This window comes from Anser brachyrhynchus (assembly GCF_964034855.1).
Source record: "Anser brachyrhynchus genome assembly, chromosome: 15".
Lineage (NCBI taxonomy): Eukaryota > Metazoa > Chordata > Aves > Anseriformes > Anatidae > Anser > Anser brachyrhynchus.
Window position 1 is genome coordinate 5,204,597 of NC_137733.1, and position 21,676 is coordinate 5,226,272.

General features: G+C 57.8%; 1 protein-coding gene across 11 annotated transcripts in view; it reads left to right on the forward strand.

Moving 5' to 3' along the window:
* The window catches only part of LOC308178479 (ankyrin repeat and fibronectin type-III domain-containing protein 1-like), a 194,196-nt gene that overhangs the window by 19,224 nt on the left and 153,296 nt on the right, over nucleotides 1–21,676 (forward strand). Inside the window, exon 2 of one of the 11 annotated variants that reach the window (XM_080557188.1) lies at nucleotides 14,374–16,552. The exons of 7 other annotated variants lie outside the window; for them this stretch is intronic. Coding sequence is in view for 2 of the 4 variants with exons in the window: in XM_080557179.1 (XP_080413305.1) it covers nucleotides 10,454–10,626 (173 nt within the window). In the remaining 2 variants the exon portion in view is untranslated. Of the gene's footprint in view, nucleotides 1–9,885; nucleotides 10,627–14,373; nucleotides 16,553–16,730; nucleotides 16,939–16,968; nucleotides 18,729–21,676 lie in introns of those variants that run through there. 3 more of the 11 variants (XM_080557179.1, XM_080557172.1, XM_080557185.1) reach the window with 3 other exon arrangements.

Sequence of the window (21,676 nt, forward strand, 5' to 3'; positions counted from 1 at the left end):
CCTGGCAGCGCCGTGCTCGGCCCGGTGCCTGGCTGGGTGGTGGGCGGCTTGCTGTCTGCTTTCCTCCGGGGCTTTCTCCTTGCCTGTGGTATCTTGTGTTTCTGAGGCCAAGGAGCCTCGTATGAAGCACGCTGTGGGCAGGTGTGTGGTGGCAGGTGCTGTGGTGGTGGCCAGCAAGCCCTTGCAGGGGCCGTGTGCTGCTGGGGACGGGCTATTGCCGTGGCTGGAAGCTGTACAGACAATCAAAGTTCGTGCAGAGAACGACGAAGGCTCTTTCACAGAGCCGGGACTGCCGCGGCCTGGCACAGCCCGTGCTCCTCCAGGGTCCCCCTGCCCTCGGGCTCCTTGGGTCTGCATCTGGCTGCCTGCCTCTGCGGGCAGGAGGTGGGCATGCAGGCAGGAGGTGGGCACGGCCGCGAGCTGGGAGCGATCTGGAAGAGCTGCTGCTGGGCCGGGGAGGCAGCGGCGCTGTCTGGGTCGCCACCAGCGGCACGGCACGGCTCCCATCCCGGCTGCGTGGCTCGCTCCTTCGTTCCCTGCACGGGGAGCGACCGCATCGTGCTTGTAATGAATTTCCTCCCCTCCCATCCTCTCAAGTTGGCAGGGAAGGGAGTAGCTTGTTCTTGAGCGCTTGCCAGCCTTAATAAAGCAAGTATTTGGCATGGGCTTTGTGGCAAACCAAGTTCCTGCTGGGCAGCAGCGCGGAGGGAGAGCGGTGCTGTGTCGCCATCTGACCCCCGCCGTGCCTCTCTGCCGTGGGTACGGAGGGGGACGCTGTGTCCGTGAGTAGCTGCCTGTGTCCCTCCCTGCGCACTAACGCATCGCTGCTCCCCCTCCAAGCAGCGGGAGGCTTCGTAGCCGGCAGCAGCCCGGAGCTGCCAGCTCTGCTCGGCCGTTCCTTCCTCCTCCTGCTCGACAGCTGCCGGGAATGCCCGAGCAGTGACCGTGCGGCTCCGGCTTCCTCCTCGTGAAGGTGCTGATTTGGTGGCAAATGGGCACACAACTCTTCAGGGACTGTGAGTTAAAAGCAAGAGGAAACAACCCAAACCCCCGGGAGTTCTCAAATAAGTCTTCGTTTCTTCTTGGCAAAACATAATTTCCCTTACTTTTCCCTGAAGGGAGCTCCTGAAGCAGTTGATTTCTGTGCTGCTTTTGGCTGTGACCATTTCATGCAAAGAAGTCAAAATCATTAGGGTAAAAATCAGCATTTGCTGGGCTGGTGACCCTCATTTTGTGAGCAAGGCACAAGGTTTAGCTATAAACGTAACCAAGCTGACGAATTATCGAAAGGTGTATGAGTCAAACCCCGTTGATAAAAGGCAGGTGGGGCTGTTTCTGTAGGGGGTCCTGCACGGGCTGCCGGGTGGGTTACAGTCTCCGGCCATTGGTCCCAATGTCCTAGGCTGTGAAATGAATCCCCCTCCAGGAGCAGCTGCTGTGATACTACGGGACCGAACCTGCCCCAGGAGCATCCTCTCTTGGCTGAGAGATGTCAGCCAAGACGTAGAGGGGCAGAGAGCAGCTTTGTAAGTAAATGCCTAGCTCTGTCGTGCAGTCTGGGTGTGAACAGTAGTGCTGCTGCCTCGTCAGGGTGGCCAGGAAGGGTGTGCATGATGTTTTCTTCCTTTTGTAGGTCATTTTAAGGTAAATCAGAGAGCTGCTCTGCGGGCTTGCCTTTCTAGTACCTAATTTGTCCAAGTGATTCTTACGTTGGGTAATGAGCTGGAAGATTTTCCCAGTGCTGAAGGGCAAGCCCCTTAGCTGCCTCATAAATTATGTTTCCCTGGCATCTTTCTCCATGTCCGATGCAGTGATTAGAGCACTGACTGCTTGGCTGAGGTTGCAGTCCCCAATTCGCAAGCAGGAAAATGTTTCTAGCTGAAACCAGGGTTTCCAGGCTTCCACCCGACAATCGGTCTAGATTTTGCAAGACTTTTTCTGAAGAATTTTTGGCCAGATGCTTTCCACTGTTTTAGCATCCCCAGCCAGAACAGGAGCAAAGCAAAGGGGTTCCCCTGGCCGGGTGCGTCAACACGAATCCAGCGGCGTGGGCCTGGCTTGGCGAGGGCAGATCCCTTGATTAGCAGGGGTGACGGAGGATGCAGCTCAAATATTTCACTTCCATCAGTGTCCAGCTTTAGTGAAGCAAAATAAGGACTTGTGAATAGCGTTCTTCATTGTGTTCATTTCTTTTCCTCAACAAATTTCCCCTGTACGATAAATGCTGAAGCAGAGAGCAGTTCAGCAGTGGAGACTGAAGCTAGACAGATATTTGTCTGAATTTCAGTGATGCTGAAGACTGGCAGCTGCCTTTATCAGTCTATCATAGGGCAAATCTGCAACAGGCAGCTTAGTGATATGTGCATTAAGGCTGGGAGGCTAAAAGCAAAGGCACTTTGAGCAGAAAGATATGAAAATGGAGCGGTGTTGTGATGTGTCGGAAAAAGCAGTGAGAAGTCTATTTTTAGGAGTTTTTTCCTCTATTATCCCTAATGGAGGAAGACTTTATGCTAAAGCTTCCTCTTGTTGTAGCTTTCTGCATTTCCCTGTCCTGCTGTTTTTTTTTTTTTCCTCCTGTGGGAGGTGGTTGCTGCTTCTGCCTCGGCTTTTTAATGGGGCATCTCATCTCTCTTACCGTACCAGGTTTCAGGCTAATGAGGATATGTCCCTGTAATAATAGATGAGTGTCAGCCTGGCAGTAAGTAAATGCATTGGGTGTTCTTGCCAAGCCATGCATATTTATTGAGGTCAGTAGGAAGCCCTAATATATTTTGGCTGCTAGCGCCAAATGGAGGGGAGGAGGCCATATGGAAGTAAAAGCACGTACTTGTTGCTCACGCATCCACTCTTTCTGTTGAATAAGAAACGAATGTAATCAATTAGCTAATGTAATCCATTATCAATCCAGGGACTGGTGATCGTCCAGGAAGAGGACAGCACACCCCGGTTTTGTTTTGGATTAGTATCGGAGGTACCAGGTGGCCTAAGGGAGGTTTGTGTCCTCACCAGGAGCGCGGGTGCTGCTGTGCAGCAAAGCTCTGCCCGTCGGCAGAGGCAGGGCGCCGCGCCGGTCCGCATCGCGGCCTCTCCGGGACAGAGGCAGGGTCTAGGTTAGGCCTGGGGGGATCACGGCCAGGGGGCCCCACTGCTTGGGCGGGCAGCGAGGGCCCCGGCCGCGGGCTCGCAGCCTTCCTTCCCCACGTCTCACCGCCTCCAGGGATAAATGCCGGTGCTGCAGTCGGGCGCAGTGCTTGGGCGCGGTGCTGGGAAGGCGGCCTGTGTTTTGTTGGAGTAATGCAACGAGACCTGGCTGGGCCTGAGATGGGAACGACAGGGTTTGCACCACTGATGAGAGCAGCGTATACGCAGCCAAACCTGGTGATTTCACTGCAGCATTTCAGTCGATTATTTCAGCTTTCCGTTGGGAGTGCTGATTGATGAAAAAATGTTCTGATTCCCGTTATTTCTGGACAGGTTTTTCGCATTGAGTTGAGGGCAGGATTCCCCTGCTCAGGGGAAGCGTGCACAGTGCTGGGCTGTCCTCGGTGCCCTCGCTGGGTGCCGTTAAAGGTTTCCCATGGTTCAGATCCATGCTGGGATCACCCGAGAGCAACGTGTAGGTTGGAGGCAAACCCAGCGTCATGCAGTGAGGACACGTGGCTGCTGGCTCCCCGCGGGCAAGTGGGCTCTCCTCATCCTGGAGGCTCCAGCAATAAGCAAAAATGGGAAGGGAGGAAATGGGAGAAAGCCTGTTGTCCTTGGGGGGTTGCGTTTGTGTTTTTCTTCTTTTCATATGGAAATCATTCCTGGCACGGACTTAAGTTCAAGTGCTGGGAAGGGAAGGGATGGGATGGGTCTGAGAGCACGAGCGCAGAGCTCTGCTCGGCTTACCCCCGAGGCGTGCCAGCCCAGGCTGGAAGGAGAACAGGGGTGGTAAATGGATCTCGGGAGGGATGTGCTCCACCATGCCTTACCCTGACCTCCCCAGTGGCGCAAGGCTGCGCTGGGGGGCTTGCGCTTTGTGCTGAAGGGCCTTGCGTGCACAACCGAGGTGAGAGCCGTGGTGGGACCCCCAGCTCGTCCCACGTGCGGGCAGATGGGAGGAAGGAGCGCTGGCGACTGCTGCGGTCGGGTAAGTAACCTCCGCCTGGGAAGCAGCCCAAGCCCAGGCCCCAGTGGCCGAGCTATCTGCTCTGTTCCCCAAAGCTAACTTTGCCTTCACGCGCACAAAGGCCGGTTTGTCTCCCCCGCCTTGGCAAGGCTCACCAGCGGCTAACGTTGGCTTTGTCCTCTGCTGGCCCACGGAGCTGCAGATGCGCCCGGACAGGCGGCTCCTCAATGCCGGGATTGTTCGCGGCCGCCCCCGCCTCGCGCGGGGGGATCGGGCAGCGTGCGCCTCCCAGCCCGGTGGGTGCCCGAGGGGTGCTGGGCACCCCCCTGCGAGGGCTGCGCCGCTCCTGCCGCGGGGCAGAGCGGGGATGGAGCCCCTCGGGGGGCGCTGCCTGCCAGGTAGAGGGCCTGGCCTTCTGCCCTGCTCCTCTCCAACCCCCTGCCCCTTTCTGGGCTGTTTGCCCGCGTTTGTCTTGACACGTGGAAGAAGTTAGAAGATGGACTGTGAGCAGAGCTGGACCTGTGGCGCTGGGGATCAGGGCTGGTTTAGCACGCGCGAAGAGGGGGAGAGCAGGTTTCCCCAGCGGCCCTCCACCCCAGGGCTCCCAGGGCCCCCACGGTGCGGGGTGGGCGCCTGCCCAGGTGGGGGACACGAGATGGCAGTGCCGCACCGTGGTGCCGCTGCTCACACCGCAGGCTCGGTGGCAGCGGGGTGCACTGGTGCCCCTCGCCCGCGCTGCCCCAGCACCCTCCTCCTGCCCCGGCACTCTCCTCCTGCCCCGGCACTCTCCTCCTGCCCCGGCACTCTCCTCCTGCCCCGGCACTCTCCTCCTGCCCCGGCACCCTCCTCCTGCCCCGGCACTCTCCTCCTGCCCCGGCACTCTCCTCCTGCCCCGGCACCCTCCTCCTGCCCCGGCTAGCAACGGCCTTCACAGCCCCGGGTCTTTTGGGGTACCCCAAAATCAAGCTCGCTGTCTCACGGAGGACACATCTTCAGCAAACAACCGATGGGTTTCCTGCAGGGCTGCTGGTCTTGCTTGCTGGTGCTGTGAAATATGATGCTCCTGGGGCTTTTTCTGCGTTCTCTGTCCGTGGGTTACAGCTTTGGGAATACGAGGAAAAAGTCCTGCAGAAGACGGTTGTATTTTTTTTAAATTTTTTTTTTCCTCACCCCTCCCTGTTGTTCTGACCCGCATATTCCTCACTGTGTTTGCAGAGCTGGCTTAGTTAAGGACTCCACTAATTTCTAGAGGACTAATTAGTCTGTGAATATGGGGAGGGGAGGGTGATGGCTGCTTCTGGGTGCGTACAAAGCTCCCGATCCCGCTGGCAGGGTGCCTGGCTGGAGGCCACCCCCCGCTGGACCTGCAGCTGTGCCTGTGTCCCTCCTGCAGCCCCACCTGGGCCACGGGGACCCGTCGGAGGGAGCGCACAGCACGCTGCTCTTTCGGGAGCCCCTGTTCACTTAAAGCCGTGCTGCTGTGCTCGGCTCGGTGATGATTCCTCATACGTATGGCAGCAGCAAGTGTTTTTCAGGTTGCAAATAGCTGCGTGCCCTAGGGAGCACGTAAAGGAATGTATTTCCTTGATCTCCGCAGGCCCTTGATGTGCTGCTGAAAGCAGATCCCCTGTTTAACAGCAAGGCGAGGGCAGGTTTTCTTTGCTTTATCTGCTCCTCTGCTTCCCTGTGCTGTTTTGGGAGGAAAGCCTACAAAGAGGCTGTCAGCAGCAGCCTCGCCGCTGTGTAAGACAGCGATCTTCGTGCTCTGGGACTCGAGCTGCATCCCCGTTTGCTTACTGGGACGCTGGGGCCCCTTGCTGGTGCCGCGGGCCCGGGGCTGTGTGACTCGTGGCTCTGCGGGCAGAGCTCCTGGGGTGATCGCCTGCGCTGCGCGGGGCCGTTCTGCTGCCGTGCGGCTGTCTGCACAAGGGGTTTGTCGTCACCGGCACCTCCGTGCCCTTGGCACAGCCGTGCCAGGAGGAGCCCGAGCCAGGGACGGGGTCCTGCACGCCCCGTTTTTAGAAGGCATCGCAAATACCTGACCTGCAGTGAACTGGCAGTTCTGGAAGTAACAGTTGGTTTTCCTTTTTTTTTTTTTTTTCCTTGTGTTTTGGCAGAATCATCGCAATAAGCAGTAAATGATTTCATTAATAACCTGCAAATAGCTGCTCACCAGCTGAGCCGCGGGATCTGTCTGTAGGCTTGCTCCTAGACGGAAGGGAGCTGCCAAAAAAGTGCCAGTGCTCTAGCTGACATGTTTAGCTAATAAATGCCGTGGGCAGAGCAGCAGCACGCGGCTGCTGGCGCCGGCTCCCCGGGCTGCGGTGACCTGGCTGCTGCAGCTCAGCCCCAAAACCAGCACTAAGGGGGGCTCTGCCCCCACCGATCGGGGTTGTGGGTGAGCAACTGCTGTCACCCCCTCCCCAAGGTCCAGCTCAAGTGCGTGCCCACGGGCTGCCGTGTCTCCTGCACGGACCACAAACTGACGTGGCTTTTGGCTTCTCTATTTTCCAGCTCTCCGCTTTTCTTGCTGTTGGAGGTCAGAAATTTGGGAGCATCCATGCTTTGGTCAAAGCGACTGTGAATGTTAGCCTTTATTCCCTTCTGTCAGTCCCCGTTGGCTGGGTCCTACGGAGCCTGCTACAAGCGCACGAGACGTGCTGGCAAGGAAGTGTTGAGAGCGCGATGGGCTTGGTGTCACCCTGTGATGGGGGTCCAGGGAGACGAGCAAAGGACTGTCCATGGAGCAGGGCCCTGCTGGTGCACCACCTGCTGTAGGAGAGCACACAGGACTGTCCTGGATGCTTCTTGGCTGGTATAATGCACAAATTTATGTATTTTCAAATGCATGTGCCATGCTGCCGGGCTGTGCATGAGCTGAGCCCAGCCCCGAGGCAGACCATGGACTATTTATTGCCTGCCTGGGCACCAGGGATGGTCCTAGGGCCGCACCAAGGCTCTTCGGTGCCTTTCCAGGTTGCAAAGCACCTGGGGTGTGGGGATCTCAGCTTGAGTTCTCTGAGAAAATAGCTCTAGGTGCATCTTGCACGGGTGGTTTTGCTACACAGAAGGGCTCTGCAGATGCAAACGTGAGCTCTGCCATGTGAGCTCTTTCCCTGCATCGGTTTCTTTCGGTCAAGTCTGATGTTTTACTGGCTGGGTTCAGTTGCGGTGAATGCTCTCAGGAGATGTCGGAGCTGAATTTAATGTAGCCAGCGTGCTGCTGCAGTCTGCAGTGCAACACAGCTCATCAGAAAGAGGCACCCTGAAGAAGGCTGTTAAACTGCGGCTATCTGCAAAAGATAAGAAGATGCTTTAGCATATGGTGCTCCTGTTGGGGTCTCAGCCTGTGCTCATTCGGTCCCGCCGGCCCTGGGTGAGCGAGTTGCGATTAATTCCCACTTGTGCCAGCTCACGCTTTGGCTTCCCAAGGTGCCAAGGCACTGCCACCCTGGGGACCTGGCGTTCCCCTTGCTCCTTTCTGGAAACCAAGGCCCTGGGAGGTGTCAGAGGTCTGGCCGCTGGTGGCCCTGCGAGCCCCTGGATGCCGGTGGGGACCAGCGCGTGGCTTCTGGCGAGCGTTGTTTCCCTCCTTGCCTTAGAAGCAGGGGCCGTCTCGCTCTCCACAGGCACGGCTGTCTGCACATTCACTTTACTGCTAATGGAGCTGCTGCTGTACCCATTGGTTCCCGTCTCGGGAAAAGGCTCACGAGAGCAACTGCAGCTTTCCCTTTGCTCTACAGAGCCTATTTAGTTTGCGCGTATTGCTGCAATGATGGCTAGATTTCATCAGGCGAGAGGCGCATCTTTCTTAATAGCCTGTGTAATTTCTTCCAGAGGGACGCGTTGCATTAAATCTTTAATCCAGCAAGCTGCTAAGGGACCCCACTCAGATGCCCTGCATTTGCTGCTGATCTCCTGTATGGCCCTAATACTGCCCCAGGGGCTTTACCCTATGGCGTGGCTGGTGCTGGTGCAGCGAGTCCTCGGTGGAGAGCCAAGGTGGCAAAGGTGGCATTGCTCCCGTGCTTTCTTCTCCGCCTCCTCTGTAAAGTCCCATCCTCTGTGCTCCAGGGAAGGCAGGTAGGTCACCCTGGGTCACATCAGCCGGGGTCTAAGCAGCGTGAAATAAACTGCGTAGGGATTGAGATGCGGTGGTGCAGGACCGCTGCGAACAGCCCTGCTCAGGGAGGTCACCGCTGCCTTCGATTTCTTTTCTTCCCTTCCTCAGAAATCCTCGCTTGCCACATCTCCTGAGGAGCTTCGGGGTTGCCAGCTGTCATTTTGGATGGATTTTTCTATAGAAGGCCTCTTAAAAATCTGCCGGTGTGCTGCTGAGCCTGATGCTGCCCGCCCTGCTCCTGCGGGGGGTTCTCCAGGCAGGACGGGCGCTGCTGGGCACGTTGTGGCCGTGCTGGGGACGGGAGGGAGAGGACGGCGCTGGTTCAGCTCCCACCGCCCCGTCCTGCTGCTGCAGCCCTGACGTTCGCGTTGCTTTCTGTGTGCCCTCGCTTGGCCGGACTTTTTTCTTCCTTCCTCTCCTGGCTTTCCATCTGTGCAGCCCTCTGTGAGGCAGGGAGCAATTTGGGAGGAAACTATGTTCATTTTTCACGCTGAGCCACCAGTGCAGCTGTTGGCTGTATTGACAGTTGCCTTTGATATACTTTTATGGAGACGGTGACCTGTGAAAGAGTGAATCAAAGGCTCGAAGCTAGTGCCTGGGGTGTACCTTAATACAACACGGTCTCACCTTCTGTTCATCTGCACGTATCAGGCGGTTACCTGTGACATCTGCAAACCGGGCAGAGTTCTGCCACGGGATGCAGCTGACCTGAGAGGGGCTTGAGGGCGGCTGGGACGCCTTCAGCTGGAAGAAGGTCTGCTCACCAGGCTTGCAGAGCTTAGCTCCTGCAGCAGCAGTTCTGCGTGAGGCCTGTCTGATGAAGATGATGCTTTGATTCTTTATTTACCGCTTCTTATTTTCATGTTATCTGCCCCCTTTTAAATGTCTTAGTTCACCACACCTCTGTGCTCGCGTGGCCAGGCTCCTGGGATGTGTGAGGCCAGCAGAGCCCACCCCTTGCCCTGCGCCGGGGCTGTACTTGGGACTGGCTGCTCCTGGGGGCACTCCCAGAGGTCTGGGCCGTGACCACAACCAGCAGGCAGCAGCACCCAGCGCGGCACATCAGACCTGCTGCTGGTGCTCGGTGCTGACGCCGATGCTCCAGTGCTCGGGGCTGACGAAGTGACTGTAACGTGAAAGCTGCTTAAATTGCTGGAGCTGCCCTATTATCGGTTAATCTTATTCCTGAGCCCCATGGGGTTTCTTGTGCTGTTACAAACGCATTCATCCATGAGTCTTTCACACATCTGGCTGCTCGGATCGCAGCTCACTGCTCTGTGTGTCTTGGCCAATATTGGCCTGCCAGGTTGGAAGGGTACGGCTGGGGTGGAAACATTGCGCAGGTTGGGCAGCACCTGGGGTGTTGGAGCATCACGCAGGAGAACTGAGCTGTGCGCAGGGTGGCTTTGCTCCCCAGCAGCTGACGCAAGGGACTCCAGGGCTGGGACCCCCAGCGCTGGGTGTCTGGGGGATGCTGCCTGTGGCAGAGCTGCTGGGAGCATGGAGATGAGCCTGAGATGCCCTGCTGATGGGGAAACCCAGCAGTGCTTGGTTTGGGTCTGTCTGCAGGGGTCCAGTCCTTGCATTTCGCGTGTTCATCAGGTGCAGCTGTGGTCAGACTCCGGGTGCTTTTGGAAGACTCCAAAGAGAATGAGTGCTCGTGTTTTTGATGCTCCTGACTTCGCAGAACTTCTCCCAGGGTTTTTGGGTGTGATGGGTTTTTCCCTGCGTGCCTGCTGGCCTGTGTGGGAGTGGGTCTGGGGCATGCAGAGCCAGTTGCTGCTTGCATTGTCTGTGGAGGTTGCAGTGGGCTTGGTGAGGGCCTGGCGGTGGAAGTGACTGCGGAGCAATGAGGTGTCCTGGCTGGGGAACCTCTCTCAAGCACCCAAAGCAAGGGCAGCCCTTGGTAGGAGGAGCTGCTGGGTTCTGGGGGGGTCACGCAGCAGATAAGGAGCCCGCAGGGACCCGGGTCCCTCAGGGGAGGGAGAGCAGCACCTTGGCTGTGCCCGAGGCCCGCAGGATCGCGTGTATCCGATCGTAACCGGGCGTTGCACAACCGAGCTGCACCGCGAGCTCTGCCCGCCCCGGGGCAGTGACGTCCAGGGCGATCCCCTGAGGCCGGGGCCTGGTCCCTGCCCCAGTTCCTTCACTCGGCGAGGTCAGGGAGCTTGGAGCCGAGAAGGAAGCGGGGAGCTCAGCCTCTGCCGTCGTGCTCGGCCATGATGCTCCCCGCAGCTCCCACGTACCGCCTTCGCAAGCGTCGGGTGGCGAGAGAGCGCGGGGCCCTGCCCCAGGCGCGCCGGCTGGGGGCTGGGGGTGCTGGGGAGGCCGTGCCGCAGCGCGGGGACCCGCCGGACGCTGACCGGGGCGGTGCGGCGCTCCTGCCCCGCAGGTAACGCCGCTGTCCCCGCTCGCTGGGCTGTGGGAGGGGTGGGCAGCGTGTGCTTACGACAGCCTGCGTGCGTGGGGACGCTCCTGTACGCGGGAGCACACGTGGGAGGTGTGGTGAGGAGCCCGCCGTGGGGGAAGCAGTGCTGGTATTTGGGTTTTTGGCACGAGGAGCTGCGCCTCGTGCTCCACCAGCTCCTCTCCAGCGGCGGCTGGTGAGGAAGGCCCAGTTTTGAAGTTGTTAGAGCTTCTGAGCGAGGGGTGCGTCTTGTCTTCTGCCTGCTGGCTGTTTCCCAGCCCCAGCTCCGCACAGCCCAAGCCTTCCACGTCAGCCTGGTGAGCAGAATTGCCCAGCTGCTGTGCGCAGCACTCGCCGCGGGTTTTTTTTTACCTGTCGCATTGATGCGAAGGGGTTGGGTTCGGGGGCTGTGGTTCTGGAGCCCCTGCCGCCCTCCCCGTTGGTGCTACCCCTGCGGTGAAGCGCGGCCTCGCCGGGGTGTTCCTAAGAGCTGTTACCTTACATGAGCTGCAGCTCATGGGAACAGCTCCCGCCCGAGGTGCGAAGTCCTCGACACAAAAGCGAAGCCCTGCCCGTAAGTTATCTCGGCAGCGTTGAGCATCTGTGTCCTTGTCGTCGGTCTGCCTGGTGGTGGCTTTAAATATTTCTTCCGCTGGGAAGCGCGGGGTGTGATCCAGCTTGTCAGCTTTTTTATTGATGTAGGCTGGAGCGTTTCTTTTCCCCTGGATGTTATTTAGGTTCTGTGCTCTGCTTGGCAGTCCTGGAGGTTTTAATTTTACAACTAGCATTTTGGAAGTTTTAGAGGTTTGTTTTTACTTTATTTTAATTAAATTGCTATGACCTGCGGGGAAATCGTTCAGCTTAATTTAAACGAAAAGCTGTATGCTGAGTAAATCCAACATCTATCTGATGATTGCGCTGCTCCAAGTTTTGACATGAAAAGTTAAAATTTGACTCCGGGCTTGAAAGTTTGCAATCGTCGACTGCAACAGGCATGGCCGGCTCTGTGTAGTAAGAGGATTACGATAATCCATTGTTTTGGGAAAGAAGCTGAGATTTTAATAGACTGTTTTGATGCAGAAATGGGACAATTACTGGGTGAAAGGAGAGAAGAAAAAGGCTGAAAATAAAAACATCCTTCCCCGGGGTGGGGGTGCCTGTTCCCCCGCTGCCTGCCTGGCCCTGGATGGCCCCGGGGCTGCGGTCCTTGCGTGGGCAGGGGTGGCTGTGAGCTCCGGTGGGACGGTGAGCGCTGGCGGGCCCCGCTGCTGGCTCACGGGGGTGTGCTTAGGGTCGGGAAGCGCTGGGAGGGAGAGGTGCTCGGTGCCGTGCTGCCGTGCCTCCAGCGCTGCTGGAAGGGCTTCGTACAGGTGCTGGCGGAGGGAAGCACGAGCTCCCTGACGAGTGATTTCCCGGAGGGGTTGCTGCATTTAGCCGTGATTCCCTTCAAGTCGGGCGGGACAGAAGCACTTGAAGGTGTCCGCAGGGAGCAGGGCAGGGGGAGCTCATCCTGCTGGCTCTGCTCCGCGTGGCGGTGCCCTCCCTCGCCGGGCAATTCCTTCTGCCCAGCCCCGGGCTTTGGACTTCAGGCTCAGCCTCATCTGGAGGAGCTTGGCCATGCCCCAGGGAGGCAGCCGAGGTGCCTCTGGAAGGGCTGGGAGGGGAGGCCGCGCGTGGGGCCCATCCTCAGCAGCACGCAGGTGGGCGCAGGCGGCCGTCCGTGCGCGCAGCCTGCCCCATTGATCGCAGCCCTGTGGCTGCGAGCCTGGAGACTTCTCTCCTGATATCGATTGTTAGTCTAAAGATAGATGATGTTTGCCGTGCCGTAATTACAAGAAATATTCTCCTTGCTATTTTCTGAAATCCTTGATCACGTTAACAGGTTTTCCAATTTTTGCTTAGGGTTTTGCTAGGGCTTTTTTCAGGGAAAAGGAACAGCGGTTTTGGGACGTGCTGAGCTGTGTCTGTTCCCGGGCTGGCTGAGGACATGGGGATGGGACATCCCCTTTATGCCCCAGTCAGAGAGAGCCTGGGGGTTTTGTGTGAAGGAACAGAGCCAGTTTTGGGTGGGTCCCTGCCGGCGGTGGGGGCAGAGCTGTGGTTCCCATGTGTGGCTGTGAGATACCTCTGCCAGCTCCAGCACCCTCAGATTATTCTGCCTTTGCCTCTCCTTTTGCTGTGTCTCCTCCCATCACATCACTGCTGATGTTTTATGCTTTCTGTAGTCCTTCTGAACTCAGCAAACCATCTTGTTTGGGAGAGACTGACAAATTTTCTCTCTTTTTCTCTTAGCAAGCGTGCAAAACCCCCTGCTGCTCCTTCAGCTGGCTGTGCCACAGTCTGCTTTTTCCTGTCCTTATCTTTCCCCTGCAAGCCTGAGCCAGGTTTTTGTGCCATCTTCAAGGAGCAGGCACAAGGGATGTCCGTGCTTTGGGAGGTAATCGTCCCTGCGTGCGCTTCAATTTAACTGCACAGTGCTGCGCGCGGGGAGAGGCTTTCGAGGCGGGATGAAATAACTCGGTAATTCCTACCGAGGTGTGGGGCCAAACCCCACTGCCCTTTGCTGGTGGCTGTGCCTCTGCCTCCCAGGTGCATCTCTTTGAAGCTGAATTTTGAGCCAGGTTCAGCATCAAATACTCGCTTGCACCACCGTGTGCATCGCCCTGCGGGGCGAGGAGCTGGGTACCGAGGCAGGCAGGGTGCTGCCAACCCCCGGGGGGCTTTTAGCTATAGGGCGCTGCAGTGCACCTGAACTCCTTAATGGGGCTCACGTCCTCTCCACCGTGCTTCGTGCACACGAAAGTGGCCCAAATTTACCAGAAAAAGTCTTTGAAGTCTCCCCCTATGGAATTCAACGCTGTTCCCGAGAAGGAGGGTATTTTAGCTGTAACTCGGGCAGCACATCTGGATTTGCTGCTGGAGTCGGAGTAATTGTACTAAATGAGTCCTAACGCAGCAATACGCCAGGCAAATTAGTAAATTGACGTGGCTGGTTTATGCTAGGTATCAGCACTGAAATTTGTATGTAATGCAATATAACTGACAATTAAAGAAAAGTGCCTAGTTAGCCTGAAATTATAGCGCCTCTCACATACTTAGCTTTTTATTACGACTGTATCGAAGTGTAGAACTTCCACAGGGCTTTACGGCCCTGCCAGGAAGCGCGTGGCAGTCCCAGGGCTGCCGTGCTGTGTGTTTTAACTTCGCATGGTTTCTGCGTGATGCCCTGCGTCGTGCTGAATCCGTCTGCTGGTCCAGCTACATGTAGGGCGCTTGCAGAAATATTTTGAACTCCTAAAGACCTAAATGATTTGGGGCCTTGGTAAGCTCTTGTAGAACTTTGCAATGTAGCGTTTTAGTAGGGATGAGAGTGTGTGTGTGCATTTAACAGGGGGACATTTAGTACTTGCTAGCAGTCTTTTGAGCGTTTACTTCTTAGATTGCTTCATGTTTGCATTTAACATGCTTCTCTGTGCACATGGTGGTATCTGGCCTCATTCATCTTGTGAATTAATGTGTTCCACGCGTATTCTCAACTGTTCTGCAGCATCTGATGGCACTCTGGTACACAGGATTATTTGGATGTGAAAAACGGCGGCTCAGTCACTGGGTGCTCTCAAAAGGAGGGCAGAACAGTTTTATTTCCTAAACCCCAAGTGTTTACTTACAAGATTCAGGACTTACCTTACCCTCCAAAAAAAAAAATTGATTATCAAAATTCTCCATTAACAGCTCAATTCACTCCTCTGAGGTTTGATGGGAAGCCTGACCTCAGTGGCCAGTGTTCAGCACGTCAGAAAACTCTTGTGCAAAACTCCTTGAAGCCCCCGTGGTGCTTTCAGCGGATTTCCCAGGTAACTCAGAGAAGCCAGGCCAAGTGTCCTGGTCCTTCCCCAGCCGGCACTGGCAGAAGGCTTCTTGAGAAATCCTCCGATCCAGCCTGGTGCACTTGTGAGCGTCGCCTGGTCCATGTGAATGCTGTCCTCAGGGGAGGGACGAGCTGCTAAAAGGGGTGCAGACGGAGAAGGAGCGATGGGGCCTGCATCAGCTGTCTTCTGGCTGCTGCGTGGCTCTTCAGGATGCAGCTTGGCGGAGGGGCTCGGAGAGCGGCTGTCTGGACCTTGTGCCGAGTGGTCTCGGCGTGGCGGAGTGAAACCAAAGCCCTGGAGAGATGGGGCTGGAGTCCTCTGGCGCTGCAGGCGCAGATGAAGCTGTCAGCTCTGTTTGAATAACGCCCTTTCCCTCCTTCCCTGCTTGTGTCTAGCCACTGCCGAGAAGAGCTCTCGGAGTAAAAGTTGCCCAGGGAAACAGCGAAGCAGCCAGGGACAGTTTGTTCGCCCGGGGCCTGGGAGCGCGGTGATGGGGCTGCGAGGATGCTCGCCGGGATGGCGCAGAAGCCACCTCCCTGCCGGCTGGCGGAAAGGGGGCCCAGCAGAGATGCTTTCCACACCCCTACAGCTGGGCACGCCGAGTGTGGTGGTGTTTCAGGCTCCTGTGAGGTAGCTGTTAGGATTTCTGCCTGAAAAACGCTCTGTTGCGGTTGTCTGCAAGCTGGGACTTGTGCCGGTTCCCATGCCTTCGCCTTGTTTGAACTGAGGGCTTTGAACTGGGAAATCCTGGTCTCTGTTGCCCTGATGAGCACGTGCCCAGGAGTGTGGGAGATGGACCTGGACACGTGGCTTGTGTTTTTTTTTTTTTTTTCCCCTCCAGAATGCCTGCAGACAAAGGTGTGAGATGCTTGTAAAACTGTTTCGGGGATCGCCGTGCACAGGTGTTAGGGTGCATGTGGCAGAGGCTGGCATAACCACAGCCCAAAGTCCCAGTGCTGTATGGGTTTTGATTTCTGCTTTACCCAGTGTCTCCTCTGCAGCTCTTTAAAAACAAAACAAAAACAAACCCATCGACTTATGTCCCCTGCAAACTTAACTACGATTTCATTTAAAGTTTTTCATTCCCCTGTTAAATGGAAGTGGGAAGCTGACTTTCGCATCACTGAGTACAAGGCAGCAAACCCCAGCGCGGCAGATTGCTAATGTGAAATGAGAGATGTTTCAGCAGTAGCTCAGCAGGTTGTCTCTGCTTAATAAAAGGAGCACAACTCCTCTGGGAGACAGGCGGGTGCAACAGCCCTGTCCCAAAGGGCTGGCCACGTTGTTCCCTGAGCAGGCTCTGAGGGCTGTTCCTCTGCCTTGGAGGCTAGGAAACTGCCTTCCCTCGGCCCAGGGGACCTCTGAGACTCAAAGGACGGAGGAGAGATGCGGGAGCTGCTGCCCCCGTGCTGGGTGTGGGGTGGGCAGTGGGATGTGCCGGCGGGGCCTGTGCTGCGGTCACCCCGCTATCAGTTTCGGAGGTGTCTGTGGAGTTGCCCTGCTCTAAAGTTTCAGACCTTGGCACCTTGCCCCGAACACGGGGTTTTAGAAAGACACGGGTTCCTCTTGTTTGCTCCTCTAGTGCCAGCGCTGCCAGGCTCCTGAGGTGAAGCCTGGGAGGGGGCCCACAGGGCTGGGGGCTGTGCGCGGGCACCAGGGGGTCCCCTGGCCAGCCGGGGGCCGGGGCTGGCTGCCTTGCTCCTTGGAGTCTGGGCTTCTTCTACAGTCCTCCAAATTGCCCTTTTGTCCCCGAAACAATACTGGTTTTGCCCTTTGCAAGGCAAATGCAAAGCAAACGCAGTGCCATTTGCACAGCAGTGCCTGGAGCAGCCCGTGGAGGAGGGTCTCGGCGCTCCTCTGCCCTCCCATCGGGTGCTGTGGAGGAAGGGAAGAGGCATTTAAATGAACCTTGCTCAGCTTTGTTCTCCCCCCCCCCCCCCCTCTGCTTCTCCCGGTCCCACCGCCCTCTCCGGTGGCCTCAGCACGGCTCAGACGATGTGACCAATGTGACCGATGTGACCGATGTGACCCGTCCCTGCCAGGTACCCGCCGCCCTCTTCCAAGGGCACTCGTGCGCCCCGAAACCCAGCCGCCGCCGGTACCGCGTGCCTTGAGCGCGGGAGTGGAGTTGTCCCCTCCTGCCCCCCGTTTTCCCGGTCCCCCCCAGCTGCTTTTCCGCTGCCTCCCGCCAGCCCCCCCCCCCGCCCCGCTGACCTCCTTTGACGTCTCCCGTTTCGCTGCGGATGGTAACGGGGAGCCGATAAGAGAGCAGGGGCGACGGTGTTACGGGCGAGCCGTGCGCTGAGCGAGCCGATGCTCTGCCTCGCCCCGCTCTCCGCCAACGAATTGATTGTTGGGGAGCACCCTGCGCCCCCTCCGGCCCCCCCCAAGCTCCCCTGGCAGCGGTGGAGTCCCTCGCGCTGAGAAGGTGGGCGCCGAGGGGTGCTCGGGGGGGGATGGATGGAGGGAGGGAGGGGACCGGGCACAGCCACGGGCGCTGCTGTGCCCACCGCTTCGCGCCCAGCTTTGCGGGGCTGCCGGCGGCTCGCTCTGCTTGGCCGGGCTAAATGTCAGCTCCCGGAGTGGGGAGGCAGGCGCGGGGACGGTTCAAACAAATTAAATCCCCCCCCCCCGCAAAGAACTGCAGGCTGCCGCTGACAGGCGCGGGGAGACCCGCGAGCGGGGGCGGCCGCAGGTGACGGCGGGCGGTGGGGCTCGGCGGGGCGTACCCCGCTGCTCCCGCTTTTAATTCAGAGCGGGAAGCGAAGGAGCCGGGGAGGGAGAGGAAGACGAGAAGGGAGGAAGGACGCGGGGTTCGGAAAGCCGCGCAGCAGGCTGTCGGCAGCGGCTGGTCGTCCCTCGTTGCGAGCAGGCTGGTCGCAGCGGATGGCTCCGAGCGGGGAAATAGCAATGAATGATTTTTTTGTTTATTTTTTTTGAACATGGCCTCCACAAGGCTGGGATCAGGAGGATGTGAAGGTAGCTTGCTGATCTGCCGCTGAGTTAGTACTGGCTTTCTTTGCTGTTTCCTCGAGGGTCTCTGGCGTGGCTGGGGGTTACCAGCAGATACCCCTTCCTCTGGGCACACTTCGCTGACCTGATCTGGTTTGGTTGGTGAGGCTGGAGCGAGCTTTTGAAGCCCTTTTTCCTTTTCCTCCACCCAGGCGGCAACAGGCACTGAGGATGCAGAGATGAGCACTCCTGATGAGGGGAGGTTTGGGAGCAGGATTTCCCTCCGGGTCCGCAGCATCCCTCTATCTGCTGCCTGCTGTAGAAATGCTTTGTGCTGGAGCAGAGCCCATAGGTGACCTCTAGATGGATCAGACCTGCTCGTTTTAAATGTCTGTCCCTCTCCTCGTGCTTAGGTGTTTGGTGACAAGCTGGAAAATCATGTTAGGTAGGTGCTACAGGAGGCAGAGGGATGCCTTTTGCATTGGAAAACAGGGAGGGAGGAGAGCTGGTAAACTCTGAATAGCAGCAAGAAGAGCAAGCAGGGATGCTCTCCGCCTCCTGTGCTGGTCTCTGTGTGCCATAAGAACAGACTCCCTGGAAATTCATCTCAACAGCTGATTTCTCAGGGTCTCTCATCGCCTGCTGCTGATCCGGACAGCATCCGTCCCCTCACCCAGCTGAGGACTGGCTCCCTCATCTTGCGCGTGCATGCTGAGCATCTGCTTGCCACGGGGGCTCGCAGACGTGTGCCACCACTACCAAGGGATCCTTTCCAGAGGGCATTATTATTTTTTCTTTTTCCCCTCCTTCTTAACTCAGCTCTGCAGCAGCTGCAACATTACAGTAAATAAGCGTGCCGACCCGAGCTGCTGTTGTGCAGCCTGGTGCCCGTGAACGGCTCCGGCAGGCAGGGCGTCCTCACCTCGAAACTCAAGGGCTCGCCGTGAAGCACACCGTGGACGGTCCAACAAGTGGCTCCTGGCCGGACTTCTCCTGCCTCGTGCTCTCTCCCGGACCCGCAGCTCTCCTTTGCTGCTCCTGCGACTGATGGAGCGCGCGGGGTAGCGAGAGCGTAGCATGCGTGAGCGCGTGGCGGGACCGGTGCCCACGGCTGCAGGCGGGCGCACGCTCGGAGGTGGCGGGGGCCATGGCTTCGTTCGGGAAGCTGACGGAGTACTTCAGCCTGAGGAAGTCGAGGACGGAGCTGCGCTCCGAGCGGCGGGGCCGGCGCAGCGGGAGCTGCTGCTGTAGTGTCACCGAGTGCAGGTACGGGGTGGCAGTGGCCCACCTGTCCTGGTGCGGCTGCATGCACCCGGGGCTGGGGGTGGGAGGTACAGTCCTTGGTACTTTGCGTTCTCTTGCCATCTCCCGTCACCTGGGGCTGGGGACGAGCCAGGAGCTTTGCAAGCGCTGTCTCGGTCCTGCCTGTGGTGCCAGACCCTGCAGGGCTCATTGCCTGGGGATGGCAGTGGCAGGCGCTGCGCCCTGGTGTCCGTGTCCCTGCCCAGGGCACGTCTGAGGTGTCGGCGGTGTGTCTCGGGTGTCTGCTGTGTGACTGCCTGCACGTATCCCTGCTTGCTTCTGTCTCTGGCTTTGCGTTGTGCCGCTGTGCCCGTTCCCTCGTTATGGTGGCAAGGTTACGTGCCGTGATCGCCCTTTCCTTCCTCTGCCTCTCGCCCTGTCGCATGCAAAACCCACGGCTGCACAGACAGCAACAAGTTGCCTCGCAGCTGGAGTTGGAAGCGTGTGTGCTGGATGCCCTGCCCGTGCCCCTCCAGGTTTGCTCGGGGCTGGGGGTGATGTGGGGGGCTCCTCCGGCTGCATCGGTGGTGCCGATGGCCGCTGCATCTGCTGTCCCCGTGTGCCGGCTCAGGCAGAACCGAACCTGCACCAGGTGGGGCTGACATGGGGAAAAACAGCTCCAAGGTGTCCACTCACCTTCTTCCCTGGTTTCTGAGAATCTTGTGCTCTGTAAAGGCTATTAAGGAGTTGGTGATCTGGTGCTCGGGCCCCTCCTGCTGCTCTCCTGGACGCCACAGAGACGGCGAGGCGTGCCGTGCCAGTGCTTTCTCCCCGCTTCATGCTTACAGGGACAGTCGCCTGTTGGCTCGCTTGGAGCGTGGCACATTTTCTCCTGAAGCACAGAGATGTTCACGGCTGAGCTGGGCGCTTTGTCCTCCTCTTCCTCAGCACTGTGCTGGGGGAGGGCGGCACGGTGCCGGAGCTGGAAGGTGCAAACGCCAGGTTTACCTGCGCCAGTGCAGAGCACGTGTGGGGAAGGTCGGGTCTGCAGGCGCTGCCAAGTGCGTGCGTCCCCAGGAATTGCTGGCGTGCGGCTGAGTGCCTTGTGGGGAGTGAGCGTGTGCCACGTCCCTGCCTCTCCCGGCCGGAGGGACGTGAGGTGACACCCCTGGGGCCCTGTATCCTGTCATCAGCTGTGCACGGGGTGCTATCGTCCTGGACCTGGTGTTTGTGGGGAGCTGGGTGTCTTCCCGTGTAAAGGGAGATGTCACGGTGCGCTGCCAGCTCTAGGCCGTTAACCACAAAGTGGCACTGCTGGCGCATCGCTTGCATACCAAATTTTCTGGGGTGTTGCTGGCTGTGGATGTGCTAGCACTAGCACTTCCCCATCGCACAGGTGTGGCTGCACCCACGGTGCTCGCGGCCGTCAGGGTGCTGCGTGGCAGAGCTCTGCTCCGTAGGGTGGAGGACGGCGTTCCCACCAGCAGAAGTTCCCCCACGTGCCCCAGTGGCCCCAGCACGGCTGAGCTCCAGCTGCAGGGAGCTGTGCTCTCCCTGCTCCTTCATGCAATGTGTGGCAGCACCCCTGGGTGGCACGGTGACGTTCCCGATGCTCCCAGCTCCTCCGGTGACGCAGTGTTTGCATGCTCCCGCCGATTCTGCGTCTGTTCCTTGGTTGCATGTGGTTGGTGATGGAAGTAAAAATAAGCGTTGATTGAAGCATGGAATGCTCTTGAAATCGGTGTCACTTTTCACCAAAGCTACTTCTTTTCTTCGTGCAAAGGAGATCCTAAACAAGAAGACCCTGCATTCCAGGCTCTGAAGCTCAAGGTCTACCAGACCCCCCCAGAGCTCTGCCCTGGCTCTGTGTGATTCAGGGCCACCAGGCTCCAGCCACTCTTGCCAAAGCTGTGGTGCCCACTGGGACCACGGCAAACAACCTCTGGCAGGTCCTCGGCACAGAGGATGCCCTAACTGGAGTTATTAAATTCTAAATATAGTGGTCCCACTCATTCTCATAGGACCTAAAAGATATTAGCAGGTGTGTAGTTGTGGTATTAAGTAATATGCCTGCATTTTTAAACGACGCCTACAGATAAAGCAGGGCGTACGCGGTGGGTTGAATAAGTCTGCTGGATTTGGGAATCTGTGTTTTAAGTCAGCAGGGCTTGAACTTGTGTGCAGAACAGAACGCTGACACAGCAGCGGTGTTGTCTTTCCCCATGCTCAGGTGATACTGGCCAAACGTGTGGCCAAAATGCTTGCAGGTGCTCTTCAGCCTCCTTGTGCCCTCCTGCTCTGCCGTGCCCCGTGGCACAGAACTGTGTCACAATTTGCACATTCTGTTACACCAGTGGGAAGCTTTTGCAGCCCCAGACTTGCCAGCGGTGCTCGGCGGGAGGATGGATGCTCTGCTGCGGTTCTGTGGCTCCGGTGCCCTCTTTGCTGAACCTAATGGATGATAAGATCTGTAGGAGTGGAGAACCAGGCGGTGTGACCAGCTGGGGATCAGTGTCCTCAGCAGGCAACTTCTCCTGGTGCTTGTGATGAGCATAAACGCATCAGCCAGATCCGATTTATTGTGATTTATTCACAATCACTTTGCAATCTAGTAGGAGTTTAGATAAATGAGCCAAATGCTCGACTTGACCAGCTTTGGAGCTGCGCTGGTTTCTGCAGGATGAGGGCCTGGATTGTCTCAGGGTGGATTTCCCTGCCCCCCGAGGCTGCAGCACTGGGTGCAGGTCCCCATGGGCCTGGGCAGAGAGACAGGAGGGGACGGGGCTGGGGCTGCTCGCTGGGCCGCGGGGTTTGGTTCTTTGCTTCATCTCCCAGCGCCGCCACTGTGCGCTCGTGCCTGCTGCTCTGCGTGTCTGGCACGGTGCAGTAATGAAAGGAGAAGACAGGCTATATGGAATAGCTCATCTTCATGCAGTTATCTTTAAACTGAAAGGGCTGGACAACTGATTTCA